The following is a 23,982-nucleotide window of genomic DNA, read 5'->3' as shown; positions in this document are numbered from 1 at the left end:
CACAAGGCATTTCAATGCTTAACTAGAGTCTTTTTCATGTGAAAAAAGCAATTGCATTTATGCCAAAAAATGGATGCAATTAGAGGAAACAGTGGAAATAAAAAACATTTAACTCATCTTGGTCCCACGGATTCTTTATTACAGCAACGGAGCATGATGTCGCGTTATCATCCAAACTGGTCACAAAGGGGAGATAGATATAGTTTGCTTTTCCAACTCAAAGCAAATTGGTTAGAGGTTTTACCAAGAAGAAAGTTCATTTCAATCAGTGGATCTTGGAAAAAAATATGCTTCAGAATTGAATGTGATAAAAAAAATGTTCTTGTGCTGGGATAATGTTATAAATGTGCCCCTGCTGTGTACTGTGTAATGGCCGTGTCTGACCATGTCGGGACATGGTCTGATCATATCACAGCTCCTGGGCAGAGGAAGAAGCAAACGAGTATACAGACATTACAGCATGGGATCACAGCTAATTCAATCTGTAAAACATTGCCTAAAAAATGTTTTACCTCACAAAAAAAAATCAGCTGTGATCCCATGCTGTAATGTCTGTATACTCTCTATTGCGTCCTTCCCTGCCAATGAGCTGTGTTATGATCAGACCATGTTCCTGCACGGTCAGACACGGCCATTCCACTGTACATAGCAGGGGCACATTTTTTGTTCTCATACAATGAATATTTTATCACCAGGATATAATATAATATAATGTATGTGATTTCTTTGCATTATTTGAAAGTACTCATTTTTAAAAAAAAAATTTTACCATTTTTCTTTGTCAGAAAAAAAATACTAAATTTATTGCTTGGAAATTCTGAGACATGTTGTCAGAGGTTTATAGAATAAAAGAACAATTTTCTCAAAAATATACCTAGAAAGAGAAAAATCAGGCAAACTGAACATTTTGCAGCGGTCTCTTAATATTTTCCAGAGCTGTAATGCTCCATCCTTAGTAAGTAATAAACAATGTACATAGAAAGCTGTGGTGTGGGCAGTGGCAGATTTCTCAGCTCTGTTTCATGCTGCATCAATAACTCTGATTGTAACACAACTGCTACCCCCAGTTAACTAAGGCATACATGGATGAACTCCTTTACCCATTAGCCTTATTTTCTTACCTTTTTGAGACTGATCACAAACCACCTCAGTTATATTGGCATGAAGGCCTTCGAGTGAATTATAATCTTGCACAAGGAACCATCTATCTGGCTGACCAGATATCTTTTCCAGCTCCTCTTTTTTGGCAGCACCAACTCCAACAGCAAAGATAGTGATTCCATTGTTCCTCAAAGTTTGAGGCACTGTGTCTAACTTGGGTCTATCTGGAGGACTGGTTACCCCATCGGTGATGAGAATTATAATATCATTAACGTTTGGACGACCACCGTAAGCTGGATCAAATCTACCATGAGTGTACTCTAAAGCGGTGGCAGTATAGGTCAGCCCTTTTGTCCGTTTCATATCATGTATAGCTTTCCGCACATCAGCTTTAGTTGAGAAAGCATTCAAAGAGAACTGTTCTTCTGGAGTTGTGCTATACGTTACAGCACCAAACCGGACATAATCCTGTCCAACCATAGAGTCATTTACCACAGCTTCCATAAACCTCTGCATGATTTTAAACTGAGATACCGAAATACTGATTGAGGCGTCTACTAAAAATATGATGTCGGCAACTTCTGTCTTTTTACAAGCTGCAATGAAAAATAAACATATTTAGATTACAGGGTCAGACAAAGAGACACTTAGAGAAATTATAAGAACTAATATTCTTGAGAACAAGGCCCTTTTGCTCCGGAATTGAGAGGTGGGAATCCTGAAAGTTGGGAGGAAGAATGATTAACAATTTTCAGAATTCCCATACAAGCGAATAGAGAGCCCCGTATGCATGGCCACCTTTCTGTTCTGAGCAGCATGCAATGGATCCATTTCTCTAAATAGAGGAAGGATCAAGCATCAATGCAGTTTTATGACTTCATTTTATTTCAAGAAATAACAAATAATCTGATGTGGTTGACATAGATCTCTGCAAATTTCTCATAGTCAACACCTATATGACTATCCAAATCCAAATAAAAGAATAAAACTCACAGTCTTTAGGATTGCAGATCTCGAAGATGATGATCTTGTTTAAGAACAAAAGGGCATCAAAAGTGTCCTCAAAGTAAACTCGATCTTGCTGTCCCGCAATCTCCAGAAGCTGTGTATTGTTTGCATTGAGTACCCCTATAGCATAAATATCAACACCATGCTTCCTAATAGCGGCAGCCGGTTGCGAGACTTCATCTTGTGACTCGCCGTCTGTGATTATTATAAGATATTGCTTTATGTTTGGTCTTCCGCCCTTGGCAGTGCTAAAGTATGGTAAAGCGTCTTGTAAAGCGGCCCCTGTCATTGTTCCTTGTTGCATCTGCTGGATACCTGCTATGGCGGCCTCTAATTCATCCTTCTGTTTATACCTATTAAGTGGAAATTCCTCCTGTGTTTCTGAGCTGAACTGAATTAAACCAATCTGGACTTTGTCAGGACCGATGTCCGCTTGACTCACAAATGAATCCATGAATTCCTTCATTTTTTGGTAATTAGGCGTTTCAATACTGGCTGAACTATCAATCAGAAATAGAATGTCTGCTTTCATGTCTTTACATGCTGCAGGAAAATAAGAAAATTATTGAATCTCTAAATGATCAATCATGCACAGCAGAAAATGTATTCATATGTAATAATATTTCTAAAACATTTAATATACTTTATTTACAAAAAGAGAGACAAACATACACAGTGGTGATCCCTTCAGAATGTTCCATATTTTTGCATAAATTTGACCTAAAACTGCATCAGATTTTTACACAGCCTTAAAAAATAGATAAACATAACCAAATCAAACAAATAAGTCAAAAATATTAGAGTTTGTCATGCAACAAAAGAGGAAAAAAATCCAATATCACTTGTCAAAAATATGTGAAACTTTAGGATTAGCAGATAATTTCAAGGTGCAATAAGAGTCTGGTGTTTTCACTTAATTTAATGACAATCAGGTGTCAGTGGGCAGAATATTTACATTTTAAAAACTGGAATCTATCAAAGTCTGTTCTTCACATCATATGTTTGTGGAAGTGTATCATGGCACTAACAAAGGAGATTTCTGAGGACCTTAAAGGAAGAGTTGCTGATGCTCATGAGACTGGAAAAGCTTATAAAACTATCTTTAATAAATTTGGACTCTACCAATCCACAGTCTAATTGTGTACAAATGAAGGAAATTTAAAGCCATTTTTACACTTTTAAGGAATGATCGCCAACAAAGATTACTCCAAGAGTAAGGTGCATAATAGTCCCTGAGGTCACAAAAGAACTCAAGATAACTTCTAAGCACCTAAAAGTCTATCTCACATTAGCTGCTCATGAGTCCCCCATCGGGAGTATACTGAACAACAATGGTGTCCATGCCAGGGATGCAGCGAAAATGCAAAAGGACTTCAAAAATAACATTACTGCCCATCTACAGTTTAGTAAAAATCACCTGGACAAACTAGAAGGATATTAGGACAATATTTTTGGACAGATGAGAACAAAAGCTTTTTTGGTTTAAATGAGAAGCGCTATGCCTGGAGAAAGAAAAACACTGCATTGCAGCATAAAAATCATAGACAATTTGTGACACATGGTGGTGGCAATATCATGGTTTAGGCCTTTCTGCTGTCTTTGGTCCAGAGTGGCTTCCTTGACGGAACAATAAATTCAATAAATTACTGTAAAGACAATAACCCAAAGCACGCAAGTCATTCTACAGTACAAAAGAATGGTTAAAGAAGAATAAAGTTAATATTTTGGAATGGGCAAATTAATGTAAATCACCTTAATTCTAAAAAAAAGTTGTGGAAGGACCTGAAGGGAGCATCTCATGGGAGAAAATCTACCAACATAACAGAATTTAAGCGGTTTTGTAGGGAGGAATGAGGAAAGATTACTTAAAGCCAATGTGCAGGACTAATGAACAAATATTGTAAACATTTAGAAGCAGATAATGCTGCCTAAGGAGGTCACACCAGATACTGAAAACAAAGGCTCACATCAGGGGCATCACTACTATCAAAGATCCAGGGCTCCAGTTCTAAAAGTCTTGTACATAGCCCCGGCTCTCCTATGACCACCGCATTGAAGAATCAACATGACTTCAACACAGTTCAATTCTGTGATAGAGCAGCGAGCAACAAGCTCCCTGCTCTACCACTGCCCATCTTCTAAGCCAAAGACTGTGGCGCTTACAAGATGATAGCATACTCACGCAGGTGGCATGATTACATCATTGCATTGTGCCGTTCTGCAGGCCCACCATAGAAAAGGACACAGAGGCTGCGGTGCTGGAAATCAGGATTAGGAAAGTATAAACTTTATTATTTTTTATATGAATGGGCTGTGGGAGACATCATATTATACTGTCATGGCCAAAAGTGTTCGCACCCTTGAAGTTGTTTCAGAAAATGAAGTATTTCTCCTAGAAAATTATTGCAATTATTCATGTTTTGTTATACACATGTTTATTCAATTCGTGTGCATTGGTACTGCACAAAAATAAGCACGGTGGCTCAGTGGATAGCACTGCAGCCTTGCAGCGCTGGAGTCCTGGGTTCTAATCCCACCAAGGACAACATCTACAAGGAGTTTGTATGTTCTCCCCGTGTTTGCGTGGGTTTCCTCTGGGTACTCCCGTTTCCTCCCACATTCCAAAGACATACTGATAGGGAATTTAGATTGTGAGCTCCATTGGGGACAGCGATGATAATGTGTGCAAACTGTAAAGAGCTGCGGAATATGTTAGCACTACATAAAAATAAAGATGATTATTATTTATTTATTAATAGAACAGAGTAAAAAAGACAAATTGGACATAGTTTCACACAAAACCTAAAAAATGGGCAGGACAAAATTGTTGGCACCTTTCCAAAATTATGGGTAGACTACTTATGCTTAAAGCCTGTGATACTCATTCAAACTCACCTGTGGCAAGTAACACATGTGAGCAATATGAAAATCACACCTCAAACCGGATAAAAGGTAGAAGTTGACTCAATAATTGCATTGTGTGTCTGTGTGCCACACAAAGAATAGAGAAAAGAAAGAGGAGAAGAGAACTGTCTGAGAACTTGAGAATCAAATTTGTTGGAAAATATCAATAATCTCGAGGTCCATCTCGAAGTCCATTTCCAAAGCTCTTGATGTTAATTTGTCCATGATGCGCAACATAATCAAGAAATTTATAACCCACAGCACTTGAACTAATCTCATTTGTCGTAAATGTCAGAGAAAAGAATGATGAAAGGTTGCAACACAGGATAGTCCGGATCGTTGATAAGCTGCCCCAATCAAATATGGCGGAGCTTCACAGATGTTTTGGGGTTGTTTTGCTGCCTCTGGCTCTGGGTGCCTTGACTGTGTGAATGGCATCATGAAATCTGAAGATTATGAAAGGATGAAACGTTATGGCAGGAAACCCAGGAGGACCTTACTGCTGACACAAACATGTAATAGCTAGACAGCAGTTTGCCAAAATGTACGTGAATAAGCCAAAATCCTTCTGGGAAAGTGTCTACAGGTAAGATGAGACCAAGACACAGCTTTTTGGTAAAATTACTGTTATTCTAAACAGTTGAGCAAGTTGAAGATGAAATGGTCTCTAAAAGGGCTAAAGGTAAAGATGACATATTTCCCTTGTATTGTAGGAAAAAAAAATATTGTCATCTTTTACATTTTAAAAATTTCAAAAAGGAAAATTGGCCAATGCAAAAGTTTATATAGGGAGCTGTGGGGTTCATATTGTTTATAGGGGCTGTGTAGCCATTATACTATGTATAAGGAGCTCTAGAATCCTCAATGTATAATAAAGGGCTTTGGAGGCCATTGCATTGTGTCTAGGGGGCTGTAGGACCATTACACTGTATATACAGAGCTGTATAGGTACTCAGAGGACATCATGTGTTGTAAAATATCATTTTTTTGGGGGGTGCATTGTTAACTTTAAGTGGATACTCAAGGGGATTTGTTGTGGGAATGGAGCACTTGGGATATTATATCTTTCAAAGGAGCATACGGGGCCCTTCTAAGTAGCATAGAAGGAGCATTAATACTTTCTATGGGACACTATTTAATTTTTAGGGTATGGGAACAATCATAGTAATTCAAAAAAATTTTAAATCTTGGAGCCACTGTACCACTCCACAGGCACATGCAGAATGGGGAGTTCTTGTAGGTGAGTTGTTGATGGAAGAAGTGGTCATGGAGGTCTGGACCACATGCAAAACACGGGAAAAGTGAATGATCCCAATCAGAAATAACATCAGCTGTAAGTTATCATCTATAACTGTACTGTAATCAAGTTTATGTTCCCCGCGACTGGTATCTACTAATATATGGTCACTGTATGATAATAAAATATATTTTTTAATAGCTTTTTCATTTTAGTTTTTTTAATTTATTTATGGCTTAATGTATTTCAGTCATTATGTAGTAGAAGGTGTATCATTGGTGTTTGTATATAGTGTTTTGTTATGTAGAGGTAATGGTCATATTATAGTACATTATGTATGTTTCGCTGTGTAGTGGTAATGGTGGTGGACATTGAGTAGCGGTATTATTTTAGTCTTTTATAGTTGTAATTTTGGTAATATTGGTGTTTGTATAGTGTATTTTGGTTAGCAACAGTGGTGTACTGTAATTATATATGTATAGATCCTCTTTCAAATGACAAGAGAGAGTTTGCATGAGAAGACATAAAGTTTGTGGCTTGGGCCCCTGATCTTTTAGGAACCTGGCAACACCCTTGGTTCACATACTTTTACCACTCACCAACATGTAAAATAGCTTAATTTTTGTCATTTAAAATATGACAGTCTAGTTTTACTTGTTTGATTTGGTTCTCTTTATCTACTTTTAGGACTTGTTTGAACATCTGATGTAGTTTTAGTTCACATTTATGCAAAAATATGACAAATTCTAAAGGGTTTAGAAACTTTCAAGAACCAATGTAGATAGATTAATAGACAGCAACACTGAATTTAAAGGGAACCTGTCACCAAGAAATTGCAGTCCAATCTGCAAATGCCATGTTATAGAGCAGAATGAGCTGAACAGACTGATATATAAATTTGTGAGAAAAGATTCAGTACACCCTATGTTTTAATTAATTATACATCTGCCCTTTCTGGGTTCTTTGGCGCAGAGGACAGGCATATCAGTGTCTGAAAGCTTCCTTTATATAAGTGTACATGCAGGAATAGCTGTCAATTACTGATAGGACCGCCCACTGGACCAATAAAAGCAGAGATATAAATGAATCAATCACAGGTTATACTGAATCATTTCTCACAAAACTATATTTCAGTTTATTCAGTTCCCCCTGCACCATAACATGGTGGCTGCAGATTGGAATACTTTTTCCAGGTGACAGGTTCCCTTTAACTTAGCAAACTGATAAGCAATTAGGCGGTCAATCTCGTTAGAAAACATAACTATTAATATATTTTCATACATGGGTTGTGTTCAATGCACGCCACTCAGTATATGAGGGCATTACAAAGGATACACATCTATGGCACAGTTCTGAGCTGAAATTGACCACAGGGGTTTTAATCAAGCTTCTTTTCATCACACAGTATCACTTCTCTTTATGAAATGCTTGATCGACATATGAAAGTCTCTTCACAGATAACTTCTCTTCACACACAATGTCTTAACCTAACCAAAACTTTACCTTGCTCATGCAGTGAGGTGGGGGAAGGGGATGAGTCTGGTGATGTTGCTCTCTCACTTCTATCTTGAGGCAATAAAGATGCTCCTGGCTGTCCTGACTGGTTTATACAGCTTGTCTGATTTCAGTCTGACAGGAGACCCTTTAGCATACACCAGTGTTCCCCATCTCCAGCCCTCAAGAACCACCAACAGGTCATGTTTTCAGGATTTCCCAAGTATTACACAGGTGTTGGGATTCTTATTGGAGTATTATGATTATGATTCTGGAATTCCCGCTCAATCTGCAATAAGTTTCATGTGATTAATGACCTTTTTCTCTCTCACAAGCTTGCCTTCCTTGGCCTCACAGAAACATGGCTAACACCCTCTGACACAACCTCCCCTGCTGCGCTGTGTTACAGCGGCCTCCACTTCGCCCACAACCCTCAACCCGGCAACAAACATGGTGGCTCCTTTCTTCTAACTGCACCTTTAACCCAATCCCACCTCTACCCTCCCTTATCCTCCCCTTTTTTGAAGTCCACTCTGTCCGCATCTACTCTCCCTCCAACCTCCAAGTGGCCGTCTTATACTGACCTCCAGGCCCGGCCACTGCCTTTATTGACCAATTCTCCACCTGGCTTCTTCACTTTCTCTCTGCTGACATTCCAACCATCATCATGGGTGACTTCAACATCCCCACTGATACCCCTCAGTCAACAGCCTCCAAACTTCTGTCCCTTACTTCATCTTTTGGACTTACTCAGTGGTCCTCCACAGCCACCCACACATGCCACAATCACGCCTATCCTTAAAAAGCCAACCCTCGACCCAACAGCTATGTCCAGCTATAGCCCAATATCGCTGCTCCCATTCGCTTCCAAACTCCTGGAGTAGCACGTCCACGCTGAACTTTCCTCCCACCTCTCATCTAACTTGCTCTTTGACTATCTACAATCTGGTTTCTGCCCCATCACTCAACGGAGACAGCCCTGACCAAAATCGCTAATGACCTACTTACAGCCAAAGCTAGCGGACAATACTCTGTCAAAAGCAGAGGACAGGTCTAGAAGGAGGAATACACAGTTGACCACTGCCTCCTACTACAGATCCTCTCCTCCTTTGGCATCAAAGACCTCCCCCTATCCTGGATCTCCTCATACCTTTCCAACCGCACATTCAGAATCTCCCACTCCCACACTACTGCCTCATCCCACCCTCTCTCAGTTGGAGTCCCCCAAGGCTCTGTTCTAGGACCCCTACTCTTCTCAATCTACACACTTGGCCTGGGACAACTCATAAAGTCCCATGGATTCCAGTACCACCTTTATGCTGATGACACTCAGATCTACCTTTCTGGCCCCGACGTCACCTCTCTGCTGTCCAGAATCCCGGAGTGTCTATCAGCCATATCCTCCTTCTTCTCCTCTCGCTTCCTCAAACTCAACGTGGACAAATCTGAAGTCATCATCTTTCCTCCATCTCATAGATCTTCCATCCCTGACCTATTTATCGCAATTAACGACATCACGCTTTCCCCAGTACCTGAAGTCCGCTGCCTCCGAGTAACCCTTGACTCTGCACTGTCCTTCAAACAGCACATCCAAGCTCTTTCCACCTCCTGTCGCCTCCAGCTCAAAAATATCTCCAGAATCCGTCCTTTCCTCAACCGTCAATCTACTAAAATGCTTGTGCATGCCATCATCATCTCCCGCCTTGACTACTGCAACATCCTTTTTTGTGGCCTCCCTGCTAACACCCTTGCACCTCTCTGGTCCATCCTTAACTCTGCTGCCCGACTAATTCATCTCTCTCCTCGCTACTCCTCTGCATCCCCTCTCTGCAAATCTCTTCACTGGCTCCCATTCCCTCAGCGTATCCAGTTCAAATTACTAATACTGACCTAAAAAGCGATCCATAACCTGTCTCCTCATATACCGTATATACTCGAGTATAAGCCGAGATTTTCAGCCCAAATTTTTGGGCTGAAAGTGCCCCCCTCGGCTTATACTCGAGTCACGGTAGCGGTGGGGTCGGCGGGTGAGGGGGTGAGGGCGCTGAGGTATACTTACCTAGTCCCAGCGATCCTCGCGCTGTCCCTGCCGTCCCACGGGCTTCGGCGCTGCAGTTTCTTCCTCTCTTCAGCGGTCACGTGGGACCGCTCATTACAGAAATGAATAAGCGGCTCCACCTCCCATAGGGGCGGAGCCGCCTATTCATTCCTCTAATCAGCGGTGCCGGTGACCGCTGATAGAGAAAGAAGCTGCGGCACCGAAGACAGGAGGGGACAGCGCGAGGATCGCCAGGACTAGGTGAGTATAGCATATTCACCTGTCCTCGTTCCAGCCACCGGGCGCCGATCCATCTTCCCGGCCGGCGCCTCCATCTTCCCGGCGTCTCTGCTCTCTGACTGTTCAGGCAGGGGGCGCGATGACGCATACAGTGTGCGCGGCGCCCTCTGCCTGATCAGTCAGAGCAGAGACGCCGGGAAGATGGAGGCGCCGGAACGAGACGCCGGGAGCTGCAATCAAGGGAGGTGAGTATGTGTTTTTTTTTCTTTATTGCGGCAGTAGCAGCGGCAGCACAAATTTATGTGGAACATCTATGGGGCACAGTGAACGGTGCAGAGCACCGTATATGGCACAGCACAGCTATGGGGCACAGTGAACGGTGCAGAGCACCGTATATGGCACAGCACAGCTATGGGGCACAGTGAACGGTGCAGAGCACCGTATATGGCACAGCTATGGGGCACAGTGAACGGTGCAGAGCACCGTATATGGCACATCTATGGGGCACAATGAACGGTGCAGAGCACCGTATATGGCACAGCTAGGGGGCACAATGAACGGTGCAGAGCACTATATGGTTCACACCTATGGGGAAATATGAACGGTGCAGAGCACTATATGGCACAGCTATGGGGAAATAATGATCTATTTTTATTTTTGAAATTCACCGGTAAATGCTGCATTTCCACCCTAGGCTTATACTCGAGTCAATAAGTTTTCCCAGTTTTTTGTGGCAAAATTAGGGGGGTCGGCTTATACTCGGGTCGGCTTATACTCGAGTATATACGGTATCTCTGAACTAATCTCCTGATATCTTCCCTCACTTAATCTCTGGTCCTCCCAAGACCTCCTTCTCTCCTCCACACTTATCCGCTCCTCACCCAACCGCCTCCAAGACATCTCCAGAATATCCCCCATCCTCTGGAATTCTTTGACCCACCACATCCAACTATCAACTACATTCGGGTCCTTCAGACGGAACCTGAAAACCCACCTCTTCAGGAAAGCCTACAGCCTGCACTGACCCCGCTGCCTCCTCACCACTACTGCAGCTACCACCTCACCAACATTGGAGCTCCTACAACCCTCAACCTATTGTCTCCATCCCCACTATCCTGTAGAATGTAAGCCTGCAAGGGCAGGGTCGTCACTAGGGTTGAGCGACTTTTAGTTTTTTAGGGTCGAGTCGGGTTTCGCGAAACCCGACTATCTCAAAAGTCGAGTCGAGTGAAATCGGCCAATTATGGCGAAAAGTCGGGGATCGACCGAAACACGAAACCCAATGCAAAGTCAATGGGAATTTTTTTTTTTTCTCTCTCTCTCTCTCTCTCCCCTCCGTCCCTGAACAGAAAAGCTGGTGTTACACATTGCAAATCGCTACAGCGCACAAGCGACAAGATGGCGATAGGCGTCCACGCCCCTAAGACCTACAGTATGTCATCACTCTGCCCACGCTCCTTCATTGGCTGAAAAAATGGCGCCAAACGTGTCATACAAAACGCGACTTTGGCTCGAAGATCGCCGACCGCATGGCCGATCCCACACTAGGATCGGCGACTTTTGAATTTGTACGATCCGTTTCGCTCAAGCCTAGTCGTCACCCCTCTGTATCAGTCTGTAATTGTTAGTTTGCTTACTGTAAGTGATATCTGTAATTTGCATGTAACCCCTTCTAACGTACAGCACCATGAAATCAATGGTGCTATATAAATTATAATAATAATAATAATTCTTGGTCATCCAGCTGATGCAAGTATCACCTGTGTAAGGCCAGGATCACACATACGCTAGATACGGCCGAGTCTCGCAGGTGAAAACACAGCTCTGGCGCCGGCACTCTGGAGCGTAGCGTGCAGCCGCACAGCAATACATGGAGCTGCACGCTCCTCTCCGGAGTGCCGGTGCCAGAGCTGGGTTTTCACCTGCAAGACTCGGCCGTATCTTGTGTATGTGTGATCCCGGCTTAATACTAAGGAAATACTGAAAACATGACCTGTTGGTGGCTCTTGAGGACCGGAGTTGGAGAACACTGGCATACACCTTACTCTTGTTTGTCTAGGACACAATAACAACTTTCCCAGTATGCCCTGGGGCTGAGCTAACACTCCCTGTCTGCTATAACCATTTTAACCCCTATAATTGCTGGATGATTCTAAATCAACAGCACAGATTCTACCTGTCCCAGTTTTATAAAGCCATTATATTAATGATTATAAAACATGCACTAAAGTCTCACATTTAAAAGGAGTCTGTCACCCTAAAAATTCATCTGCTAGTACAGTCATATAGGCCACATAGCCCCTATTAAAACATACTGATACTATAGATTTTACTTCTACTGCTGCCTGTAAAAAAGAATTATTGAATATTTAAATCAGAGCTTATAGGAGAGTCCACACTTACTAACAGTGTGTGCATGCCCTTGGGCTCCGAATGTCAGTGTGTATATGTGATTCAGTTAAAGCATTGCTCACTCTGGGCAACGAAGCACTGTCAATCAAGCTAAGGAACAGTGTGTCCCATTCTAATTGAGGGGTTGAAAAGTGCATGGAGCCTTTGGTCATGCCAAGGTTGCACCAAGAAGATGCAAATTATAAGTTTAGTAAAACTTTTCTTTTCTGTCCAGCAAATGCAGTAAAATCTTAGATGAGCAGATCCCATTGCACAGCCCCAGTCTACAGTCCAGGACATTGCTTTCTGGCCATGTAAAGGAGTTGCATGAATTTTGTTACTAGACTTGGCTTATAATTAGCCGGTATAGCGAGATGTCACCTGTGTGCCATACGCCTCAGAGGAGATGTCTTGCCTGGCCTGCAAATTAAACACTGTGTCGGGGAAACTCAGGAAATTTGTGCAGCTCCTGTTCATGGACAGAGAGCACTGACCTGGAACATGGACCGGGATTGTGCCAAATGATCCGCTTATGTCACAGTAAAATCTATAGTTTAGGCATAATTGTATATGGGTAAAGTCCACTTTACTAGTAGTTTAATTTAAGTTATTGGGGTCCCAAAGTCTCTTTGAAGCAATACTTGCATAAATGTTGCATGTATTTGCACAGTTCCGCCCCATCTTTGTGTTTGCATTGCATTGAAGATTTTCATCTATACATGTATTGAACTTACATAGTTACATAGTTATTAAGGTTGAAGGAAGACTTTAAGTCCATCTAGTTCAACCCATAGCCTAACCTAACATGCCCTAACATGTTGATCCAGAGGAAGGCAAAAAAAAACCATGTGGCAAAGAGTAATCTCCACATTGGGGAAAAATTTCCCTCCCGACTCCACATACGCAATCAGACTAGTTCCCTGGATCAACACCCTAACAAGGAATCTAGTATATATACCCTGTAACATACTTTTCAAGAAAGGTATCCAGTCCCCTCTTAAATTTAAGTAATGAATCACTCATTACAACATCATACGGCAGAGAGTTCCATAGTCTCACTGCTCTTACAGTAAAGAATCCGCATCTGTGATTATGCTTAAACCTTCTTTCCTCCAGACGTAGAGGATGCCCCATTATCCCTATCTCAGGTCTATGATTAAAAAGTTCATCACAAAGGTCTTTGTACTGTCCCCTCATATATTTATACATTAACATAAGATCACCCCTTAGCCTTCATTTTTCCAAACTAAATAGCCCCAAGTGTAATAACCTATCTTGGTATTGCAGACCCCCCAGTCCTCTAATATCCTTGGTTAGGGTTGAGCGACCTTTACTTTTATAGGATCAGGTCGGGTTTCACGAAACCCATCTTTTTCAAAAGTCCTATAAAAAAGTCGGGGTCGGGGTCGGCCGAAACTCGAAACCCAATGCAGTGCATTGGGTTTCCAATGGTTCCCAGGGTCTGAAGGAGCGGAAACTCTCTGTTAGGTCTCGAGTTCCCGCTTCTGCACAGGGGGAATCTTGAGCCATCTCCGCTGCGGTCTCCCATTCTTGTCCAGTCGTCCTTGGATACCCCTACCCTATTGAATGTCTGTTCGCGAAGGTGTATGGCTGCTATCTAGCGCCCGACTTATCCTACTGCACGAATCACACATTACAGCGTCCAGTTGCTGTGACCGCCAGTACGGCGCCGTGCACTTCCTCTGTGCTTTCCTTACCCAAGCCTGGGTGGTTAGTGGCGTTCGTCAGTGCGGCACCGCATGCACTCTTGTGCCTTAATATTGTTATATGGTTTCCTTACACACCCAGTTGCGGTGTTGTGCCAGCAAGGGTCTAATCGGACTTCAATCCTAGTTGGGGTTGAGTTCGCTGACTACTTGCTCGCGCTCTATGTGCGGTACCGCGGTCCTGTGACGCAACAGGATCGCTTCCTTCACGCTGGGTGAAGTTTAACCCACGTGTGTATACTTATGAGTACCGCCATATAGTCCGTCATTACTTGGCAGCAGGTTCCATCTCTGCACGGTGGACCCCGGGCTGCGAACACACCATACTCTATCTGTCTTATTATTTGGTGCGTTCCGCTAGCCCTAACATTACACTAGCGCCAGGGTCTGGCTAGTAATGACGCACAAACAGCAATCCTTGCAGTATATCCAGCAGCTGGAGGGTAGGTTGGCGGCTCTTGAGAGCGCAACCTCAGCTGTGGATGTTACCGCAGTTGCTGTACAGGCTGCTAGCGTGGCTGCAGCAACCCTGTCCATTGCCACCCCTGCTCCGACATTTTCTCGCCTCCCGCTGCCAGACAAATTTTCTGGTGATAGCAAATTTTGTAGGGGATTTGTGAGTCAGTGCTCTATTCACCTCGAGCTCCTGGCTGCACGTTTTCCCACAGAGCGGACTAAGGTGGGATTTATAGTGTCTCTCTTGTCGGACAGGGCGTTGGAATGGGCTACGCCGCTGTGGGAGCGTGGCGATCATGTGGTGCAGAGTGCTCCGCTGTTTCTGAGCACTCTGAAACAGGTCTTTTTAGGACCTCGAGTCACCCATGATACTGCGCTCCAACTGCTGGCATTAACTCAGGGTGAGTCCTTGGTCAGTCATTTTGCCGTCCAATTCCGCACTTTAGCTTCTGAGCTGGATTGGTCGGATAAAGCTCTTATCCCCATATTTTGGAGGGGTCTGGCTGACCACGTTAAGGACGCTCTGGCCACTAGGGAGGTTCCTGCCACACTGGAGGAGTTAATAACTGTCTCCACTCGAATTGACCTCCGTTTTAACGAGCGGAGGTTAGAGCGAGCCCAGTGTAGGCAGAGGTTTCGGCTGGCTCCTACCTTCGCCAAACCTCTGGAATCTCCGGTCCTGGTTCCTGAGTCACATGAGGCCAGGGAGGTGTCACAAGCGGGATCTAAGTCCCGGACCGCTTGTGCACTCAAGGTCTGTCATGTTTGCCAGCAGTCAGGACATCTAGCCACCAGATGTTCTCAGCGGTCGAGGAAACGTCAGCGTCTAGTGGTAGTAGGTGGAGGTACACTAGACATGGCGACATTTGCCTCTAAATTGTCCTTTAAGGGGACAATTACTATAGGCTCATTCTCCCACTCGGTAGAGCTCTGCGTGGATTCTGGGGCGGAGGGCAATTTTATGTCTTCTGCCTTCGCCCAACGTCACGCAATACCCCTGGTTATGCTAGAGCTCAACCAGTAACGGTACGAGTGGTGAATGGGTCGATTCTGCCCTCACAGATAACACACCAGACCATCCCTTTTACTCTGTCCATGTCGCCATCTTATCAGGAGATTATATCTCTGCTCGTCATTCCTGAGGGAATTGATGAGGTCCTGTTGGGAATACCTTGGCTACGGTACCACTCTCCTCATATCGAGTGGTCCTCTGGCAGAATCCTGGGATGGGGCGAATCTTGTGGGGGTAGGTGTCAGAGGGAGTGCGTTCAGGTTGCTACTACTGAGGTACCCGCAGATCTTTCCTCTCTCCCCAAGCAGTATTGGTCTTATGCAGACGTGTTCTCCAAAAAGGCGGCGGAGATCCTTCCACCCCATCGCCCCTATGACTGTCCTATTGATCTCTTGCCTGGTGCTGAGCCTCCCCGGGGTCGAGTCTATCCGCTATCTCTCCCGGAGACGGAGGCAATGTCACAGTACATCCAGGAAAATCTGGCAAGAGGATTCATTAGGAAGTCAGTGTCACCTGCTGGGGCAGGGTTCTTCTTCGTGCAGAAGAAGAATGGGGAATTGCGTCCATGCATAGACTACAGGGGTCTTAATGCCATCACCGTTAAAAATAAGTATCCTTTGCCCTTGATATCTGAGCTCTTCGATAGGCTTCGGGGAGCAAGAGTATTTACTAAACTAGATCTGCGGGGTGCTTACAACCTGATTCGCATCCGTGAGGGGGACGAATGGAAGACGGCTTTTAACACCAGGGATGGGCACTATGAATATCTGGTGATGCCCTTCGGGCTCTGTAATGCCCCAGCCGTTTTCCAAGACTTTGTGAACGATATCTTCCGGGATATGCTTTCCACCTCGGTCGTAGTCTATCTGGATGATATTCTCATCTACTCTCCAGATATTGACTCCCACCGGAGAGATGTTTGCAAAGTCTTCGACCTCCTACGGGCAAACTCCCTCTATGCCAAGTTGGAGAAGTGTATGTTTGAGCAGGAGTCCTTACCTTTCCTGGGCTACATCATCTCTGCCCAGGGATTGGCTATGGATCCTGCCAAACTACAGGCTGTGATGGACTGGCAGGAACCCCATTCTCTTAAAGCGGTGCAGCGCTTTATGGGGTTCATTAATTATTATCGCCAGTTCATTCCGCACTTCTCAACTTTGGTAGCTCCCTTGGTTGCCCTCACCAAGAAGGGGGCAAATCCCAAATTGTGGTCTGAGGAGGTCTCCAAGGCCTTTAACTCTATAAAGTCACACTTCGCTAGCGCTCCCATCCTACATCGCCCTGATGTTGATAAGCCATTTATCATGGAGGTGGATGCCTCTTCTGTTGGTGCTGGAGCAGTTCTCTTCCAAAAGGATGCTCAAGGTCGGAAGCATCCCTGCTTCTTTTTCTCCAAGACCTTCTCACCGGCAGAGAGGAATTATTCCATCGGGGACAGGGAGTTGCTAGCCATGAAGTTGGCTTTCTCGGAGTGGAGACATCTCTTGGAGGGAGCACGTTTTCCCTTCCAAGTCTTCACAGACCATAAAAATTTGGTGTACCTGCAGACAGCCCAGCGGTTGAATTCTCGCCAGGCCAGATGGTCCTTATTCTTCTCCTGGTTTCATTTCACCCTCCATTTTCTTTCTGGGGAGAAGAACATTCGGGCCGACGCTCTCTCGCGCTCCGTTGTGTCATCTGCGGAGGAGGAGGAGGAGCCTCGGCTTATTGTCCCCACCGAGAGCTTGAGAACTGTGGCCCCGGTTTCGCTAGAGTCTGTGCCCCCGGGCAAGACTTTTGTTCCATCCAGTTTGCGACCGGAGGTTCTCTCTTGGGCACACTCGTCCAGGGTGGGTGGACATTTTGGTACCAAAAGGACATCTGAGTTACTGGCGAGGACATACTGGTGGCCGCATATGGCTCGTGATGTCGCAGAGTATGTTCGGGCGTGTGTCTCTTGCGCCAAGAACAAGACTCCTCGGCAACGGCCAGCTGGTTTGCTTTATCCTCTGCCGGTGGCGGACAGGCCCTGGGAGATGGTCGGGATGGACTTTGTGGTGGGCTTACCCAAGTCTCGTAATTGCACCATTATCTGGGTGATCACCTACCATTTTTCCAAAATGGTGCACTTGGTGCCTCTTCCACGGCTACCTTCTGCACGGGCGTTGGCTGTCTTGTTCGTTAAGCATATCTTTCGCCTACACGGTATGCCAGACAAAATTGTTAGTGACCGGGGTCCCCAGTTTGCGTCTCAATTCTGGAGAGAGCTTTGTCGTCTACTCAGTATTGAGTTTAATCTCTCTTCGGCATATCATCCCGAGACGAATGGGTTGGTAGAGAGGGCCAACCAGACCTTGGTCACATATTTACGACATTTTGTTTCTGCCAGGCAGGATGACTGGGCATCCTTGCTACCGTGGGCAGAGTTTGCACTTAACAATGCCGTAGCCAACTCCACCGGTCAGACTCCATTCCTCCTAAATTACGGCCAGCATCCGCGTGTTCCTGTGCCCATGCCTGTGTCTTCTGCTGACTCCAGGGTGGCAGACTGGGCTGTGGAGGCACGGGACATTTGGGACCGCACGCAGGATGCCATTCGGGCCTCCAAGGAGAGAATGAGGTCCTCCACCGATGTTCATCGGCGCCCCGCTTCGACCTTTGCTCCTGGCGACTTGGTGTGGCTCTCCGCCCATAACATCAGGCTGCGAGTTGAGTCCACTAAGTTTGCTCCTCGCTACTTGGGTCCCTTCAAGGTTCTCGAACGGGTTAATCCTGTGGTCTACCGTTTGGCTCTTCCTCCACGCTTGGGTATCACCGACACCTTTCATGTGTCCCTCTTGAAACCCGTGTACATGTCCCGGTTTTCCGAGTCATCTGCCGGGACATCGGGTTCGTCTACGGACGATTACGAGGTGAACGCTATTTTGGGGTGCAAGGTGGTACGCGGCAAAAAGTTCTATCTGGTGGATTGGAAGGGTTATGGCCCAGAGGACAGGTCATGGGAGCCTGCTGAAAACATTCGGTCCCCGCAGCTCATTGCTGCCTTCGAGCGTAGCGAGGCCCAGGGAGGGAGGGGCCCTAGGAGGGGGGGTAATGTTAGGTCTCGAGTTCCCGCTTCTGCACAGGGGGAATCTCGAGCCATCTCCGCTGCGGTCTCCCATTCTTGTCCAGCCGCAGTGGAGCCTGCTCAGCAGGGACGACGGTCCCAGCGTCTTGCTCAGTCTCACTCTGTACAGAGAGTTACTGCTGCTTCTTCAGCTTCTGCCATTAAAGCCAGTGCTGGTCAGCAGCGAGCCGACTTCTCTGGGACTAAGTCCTTGTTTGCACACACTGAGCATGCCCAGGGCAAGATCTCCCGTTGGAGATCGAGGGTCATGTGCTCAGGCTCTGCAGCATATTCCATTGGTCCTCTTGGCAGGTCTTGGAAGGGCAAAGTTTCTGTGGCCACTTCCTGTGCTGCAGCTATATAAACTGCGCATGACCGCACGGCCATGCGCTAGTGTACAATTGTTAATGTGTGTATGTTGTGAGTGCAAGTCGTCCTTGGATACCCCTACCCTATTGAATGTCTGTTTGCGGAAGGTGTATGGCTGCTATCTAGCGCCCGACTTATCCTACTGCACGAATCACACATTACAGCGTCCAGTTGCTGTGACCGCCAGTACGGCGCCGTGCACTTCCTCTGTGCTTTCCTTACCCAAGCCTGGGTGGTTAGTGGCGTTCGTCAGTGCGGCACCGCATGCACTCTTGTGCCTTAATATTGTTATATGGTTTCCTTACACACCCAGTTGCGGTGTTGTGCCAGCAAGGGTCTAATCGGACTTCAATCCTAGTTGGGGTTGAGTTCGCTGACTACTTGCTCGCGCTCTATGTGCGGTAACGCGGTCCTGTGACGCAACAGGATCGCTTCCTTCACGCTGGGTGAAGTTTAACCCACGTGTGTATACTTATGAGTACCGCCATATAGTCCGTCATTACTTGGCAGCAGGTTCCATCTCTGCACGGTGGACCCCGGGCTGCGAACGCACCATACTCTATCTGTGTTATTATTTGGTGCGTTCCGCTAGCCCTAACACTCTCCTTCAGACCCTGGGATCCATATTTAAGTGTAAAATAAAGAATTAAAATAAAAAATATCGCTATACATACCCTCTGACGCGCCCTGGTACTAACCGGGAACCTTCCTTCCTTCGAATCAGCGCTTCCAGGACCTTGCGGTGACGTCGCGATGACGTCGCGGCTTGTGATTGGTCGCGCGGCCGCCCATGTGACCGCTTGCGCGACCAATCACAATTCCTATTAGGTATATACTCACCCTCGGACGCGCCCTGCTTCTTTCCGGCAGCCTTCCTTCCTAAGAATCAGCGCTTGCAGGACCTTGCGTGACGTCGCGGTGACGTCGCGGCTTGTGATTGGTCGCGCTGGAAGCGCTGATTTGAAGGAAGGAAGGTTCCCGGTTAGTACCAGGGCGCGTCAGAGGGTAAGTATAGCGATATTTTTTATTTTAATTCTTTATTTTACATTAAATATGGATTCCGATACCGATTTCCGATATTGCAAACATATCGGAAATCGGGATCGGAATTCCGATACCACATTCAGAAGATCGCCGACCTCATGGCCGACCCCACACAGGGGTCGGGTCGGGTTTCATGAAACCCAACTTTGCCAAAAGTCGGCGACTTCTGAAAGTGGCCGACCCGTTTCGCTCAACCCTATCCTTGGTCGCTCTTCTCTGCACCTAACTTGATTAGTAGATGCTGGCTTTCTTGTCTTCATCATGTTTTTGGATGCACTATCCTCATCTTGTTCATGAATTTTTGCCTTCTGTCCAAGCCAATCCTGTTGTATTGAGGTAAAACATAACTACAAATCTTGTATTACGATTAATAGGAGCGACTTCCTATGACATACAGTAGCCTCTGATAAATGATCACCATCTCCTATGCTCTTCAAATAGTGCTAACATGACCTGTATAGGTAACAAAATCTACAAACATTCCCCTCAGATCCCGACAACCTACCTGCTGGTGTACATAGATCACGGACCAAATCATTCTTTATCAAATTTAGGGAATCAAAATTGTCAACAAAGAATGTTTTGTCTTTACTTCCAGCAATGTTCACCAACTCTTCCTGCACTGCTTCCTTCACACCAATAGCAAATATATTGATACCACTGCCTCTGATGTCTGCTGCTGCTTCTGTCACCCGGTCCTGAGATTTTCCATCTGTAATAATAATCAAGGACTGGGGAACTTTATGAGGTCTCTCGCTTTCTGCTTTGGCAAAGAGAGCCTTCATTGATTCCAGAGCTTCCCCTGTATTGGTGCCACCTCCTAATTGATCAATTCTTTGTACCGCTGCCTTTAATCCCTTTTGATTGGTGTATTGATTGATATAGAATTCAATCTGTGGAGTATCGGAGTATTGTACAACCCCAAAGCGTACTCTGTTTGCACCGATCTGAAACATGCTCATCAATTCAGTCATAAATGTTTTCATGTCGTCAAAATCCTCCGGATAAATGCTGCCAGAGCCATCGACGAGAAAGTAAATGTCAGCTTCTTCAGTATCAGTGCAACCTACATGGAGGAAAATTAGGGAAGAGATGGTTACATTCATGCATAACTGACAACGAACATTGTACAATATGATATGGGGCTCTAAACACACTTGTCCCCACATTGATAGGTACTCTTCATTTAATTATACGTACCCTTTCAGTTACAACACAATAATAAATAATTAGAAACAGAACAAATCAATATGCTAGGGACAAATATCACAGCAGATAAAAACAGATCTAAAGAAAAACCGTCTTTGTCATCGCAGTCAATCATAGCAAAGTTTTCATTAAAAGCAATCTCAGTTTCTCAAGAAAATGATTATAGCTCAAAACTCTACAGTATAATCATTTTTCTAAATCATTCTATTAGCGACATTTGTTGTTAGCCGACAGCACGGACCACCTGATATCTGCGCTGTGGGCTGCACTAAACTGAGCAGTTTGACTTTAGACAGTTTTTATAAATGAAGCCTAATATATATTTTCAAGATCTTAAGCTTAGTGACAGATAAAAATATTTAAAGTCTTTGTCCTCTTTCAAAAAAATCTTTATCCCCAGCTGCAGGTTATTATAAAAAAACAAACCACTCTTTTATTCAGCTGTGCCACTGATGTCAAGTTGACAGTGTGTCAGCCAGTGAGTTCAGTGGGTGTCAAGGTAGCATTCCATCGACAAATGCAAAGAGGCAATGTAGAGATGAGCAAACCTAGTGTCTGGTGCTAAAGTCCGAACATGGACTTCTCCTGGAAGTCTGTTTTTTTAGTTTGGGAGTCCGAGGAGGAGGGAGGGAGAGATTTTCCAGCTCCAGAGTTCAGGTCACAATTGATTTTTATGAGGTTCAGGTTCAAGTTCGGGTACAGTTCTGGTACCTGAACAGAACTTTGGACAAAAGTTTGAGCCTGAGTAATCCAAACGTCCATGGGTCCATGCATCCCTATTGCTGAGCTCACCAATTGGCTGTGATATGGCATCAGCGGACACCAGGAGCAGTGCCAGGGATGAAGCTCTGGACTTGAGAACATTAAGTAATGAGGGGTTTGTTTCTTATAGTCTCTAAAGATTATTGAAGGTAAGAAATTGTCATTGCCATGAGTATTACCTGTCCAGCTGTGCACAGGCCTTTGGAAAAAAGAAAACACAGACCTTAAAAAAATGTTAATAGTATTCATTACAGTCCATAAGACCATAAGACTACATGTATGGGAGTGCACTTATCTTCTCAATGCCAATTTCTAGTTGTTTTGTACTCTGGTAACAGATTCTTTGGAAACTCATAAATAGCAACTTTCGGTCATCAGATTAGCAGTTGGAAAATCATATACTATTTATGCCAGGGGCCCTTTTTTGGCTTTGCACAACCCCAATCAATGAGAATACTAATATATAGTATGACAATTATAAATGTAGCATATATCACCATTATCACAGTGATGTTATATGGGAGTAACTCAGGAAGCCTTTTGTACTCTTAATATGCGATATGCTTATGGCGTAGAGTGCTAAATTAACTTTGGGTGCAATGAATGTAGTGCGATGAATTTATTAGGCATTATATGTGTTGCACTATTTTCTAACTGCACTGCATATTGAGGCAGATTTGCTATTTTACTATTCACAATGCATAAGACTTTTGTTTATGGGGCATGGCTTATTGGGAAATATGAGCTAATAAATAGGAAATATATAGGCAGGCAAAAATGACTATAGATGGCCAAATACATCAACAAACATGAGCCACCGTGATACATTTGAAAGATCAAGTCTAATTATGGGCTGTAATGAATGTGCCCCATTTTATACTTACACCCACTTTTCGCACTTTTTAAGAAATCATTTCTTACCATCTTTCACAGTTCTTGCAAGTGCTGGAGCTGCAAATGAGTAACTAATGATTTCACTGCACAGACGCTTCTTCAACTTAAGTTCAATGTTAGGGAGTTGTAGAAAAGATTCCACATTGGTGATGTGCTTTCTTGGTGGATGTGAAGCTATGATTCTCAGATCCTTTTTGTCAGCATTCTGAAAGCCAACAGCAAATATTTCAACTCCTGATCGTCTGAGCTTTGATGCTGGCTTTCTTATTTCATCAGCTGATTGGCCATTAGTCATCACCACCACAATCTTCTGTACACCAAGGTGTGCCCTGCCACCATTTTCCTGTAAGAATAGTTCTTTCCGTAGAAAGTTCAGGGCTTCTCCGGTGTGCGCTGTTCCTCCTCTATATGGCAACTTTGTTATATAATCCAAAATTTCATACTTCTCATTAAAAGTGTTTAATTTAAACTCCAAACTAGGTTTGTTACTATACAGAACCAGACCCACTCGTACATTATTTGTGCCAATTTCCAATGCATTAATGACTTTATGTAGAAACACCCGTGTCAGCTGGAAGTTTACATCACCAATGCTGCTAGATTCATCAATCAAGAAAACGATATCAGCAACGACTGCACTCGAACAAACTAGTAAGGAAAAAGAAGATTGTTAAAGAAAGAAAACAGATCCAAACATTTACTAGATACAATATTTTGCGAATAATATAATTTTGATGTTTCATTTTTAAATGTGATATTCCAGTAGCACAAAATCTATTCTATTTTGCATGAAATATTATATGATTGTAATTACTAATATACTCTATTGGTCCAATGGGCCCAGGTGTCCAACTTTCCTCATCCCTCTCCTGGTCTAAGATGCTTTACTATTGCAGTGGTCCTGACACAGGAGTGGAGCCCCCCATTTCTGTATTGGCATATGTCCAGTGATATGCTTGATGGGGGCTGCCTGTCTGTCTCAGTTCAATAACTAAACCAGACCCAAATTGT

General features: G+C 44.4%; 1 protein-coding gene across 1 annotated transcript in view; it reads right to left on the bottom strand.

Moving 5' to 3' along the window:
* The window catches only part of LOC138642126 (collagen alpha-4(VI) chain-like), a 303,123-nt gene that overhangs the window by 214,254 nt on the left and 64,887 nt on the right, over positions 1 to 23,982 (bottom strand). The window contains exons 8-11 of the mRNA XM_069730063.1: positions 22,999 to 23,619; positions 20,612 to 21,172; positions 2,095 to 2,652; positions 1,122 to 1,697 (exon numbers count right to left, since the gene is read on the bottom strand). Of these exons, the coding sequence (XP_069586164.1) occupies positions 1,122 to 1,697; positions 2,095 to 2,652; positions 20,612 to 21,172; positions 22,999 to 23,619 (2,316 nt within the window). The remainder of the gene's footprint in view (positions 1 to 1,121; positions 1,698 to 2,094; positions 2,653 to 20,611; positions 21,173 to 22,998; positions 23,620 to 23,982) is intronic.

Source organism: Ranitomeya imitator, chromosome 6 (genome assembly GCF_032444005.1).
Source record: "Ranitomeya imitator isolate aRanImi1 chromosome 6, aRanImi1.pri, whole genome shotgun sequence".
NCBI lineage: Eukaryota > Metazoa > Chordata > Amphibia > Anura > Dendrobatidae > Ranitomeya > Ranitomeya imitator.
The sequence above is the reverse complement of the archived record's forward strand: the minus strand, read 5'-3'. Positions and strand labels throughout refer to the sequence as shown.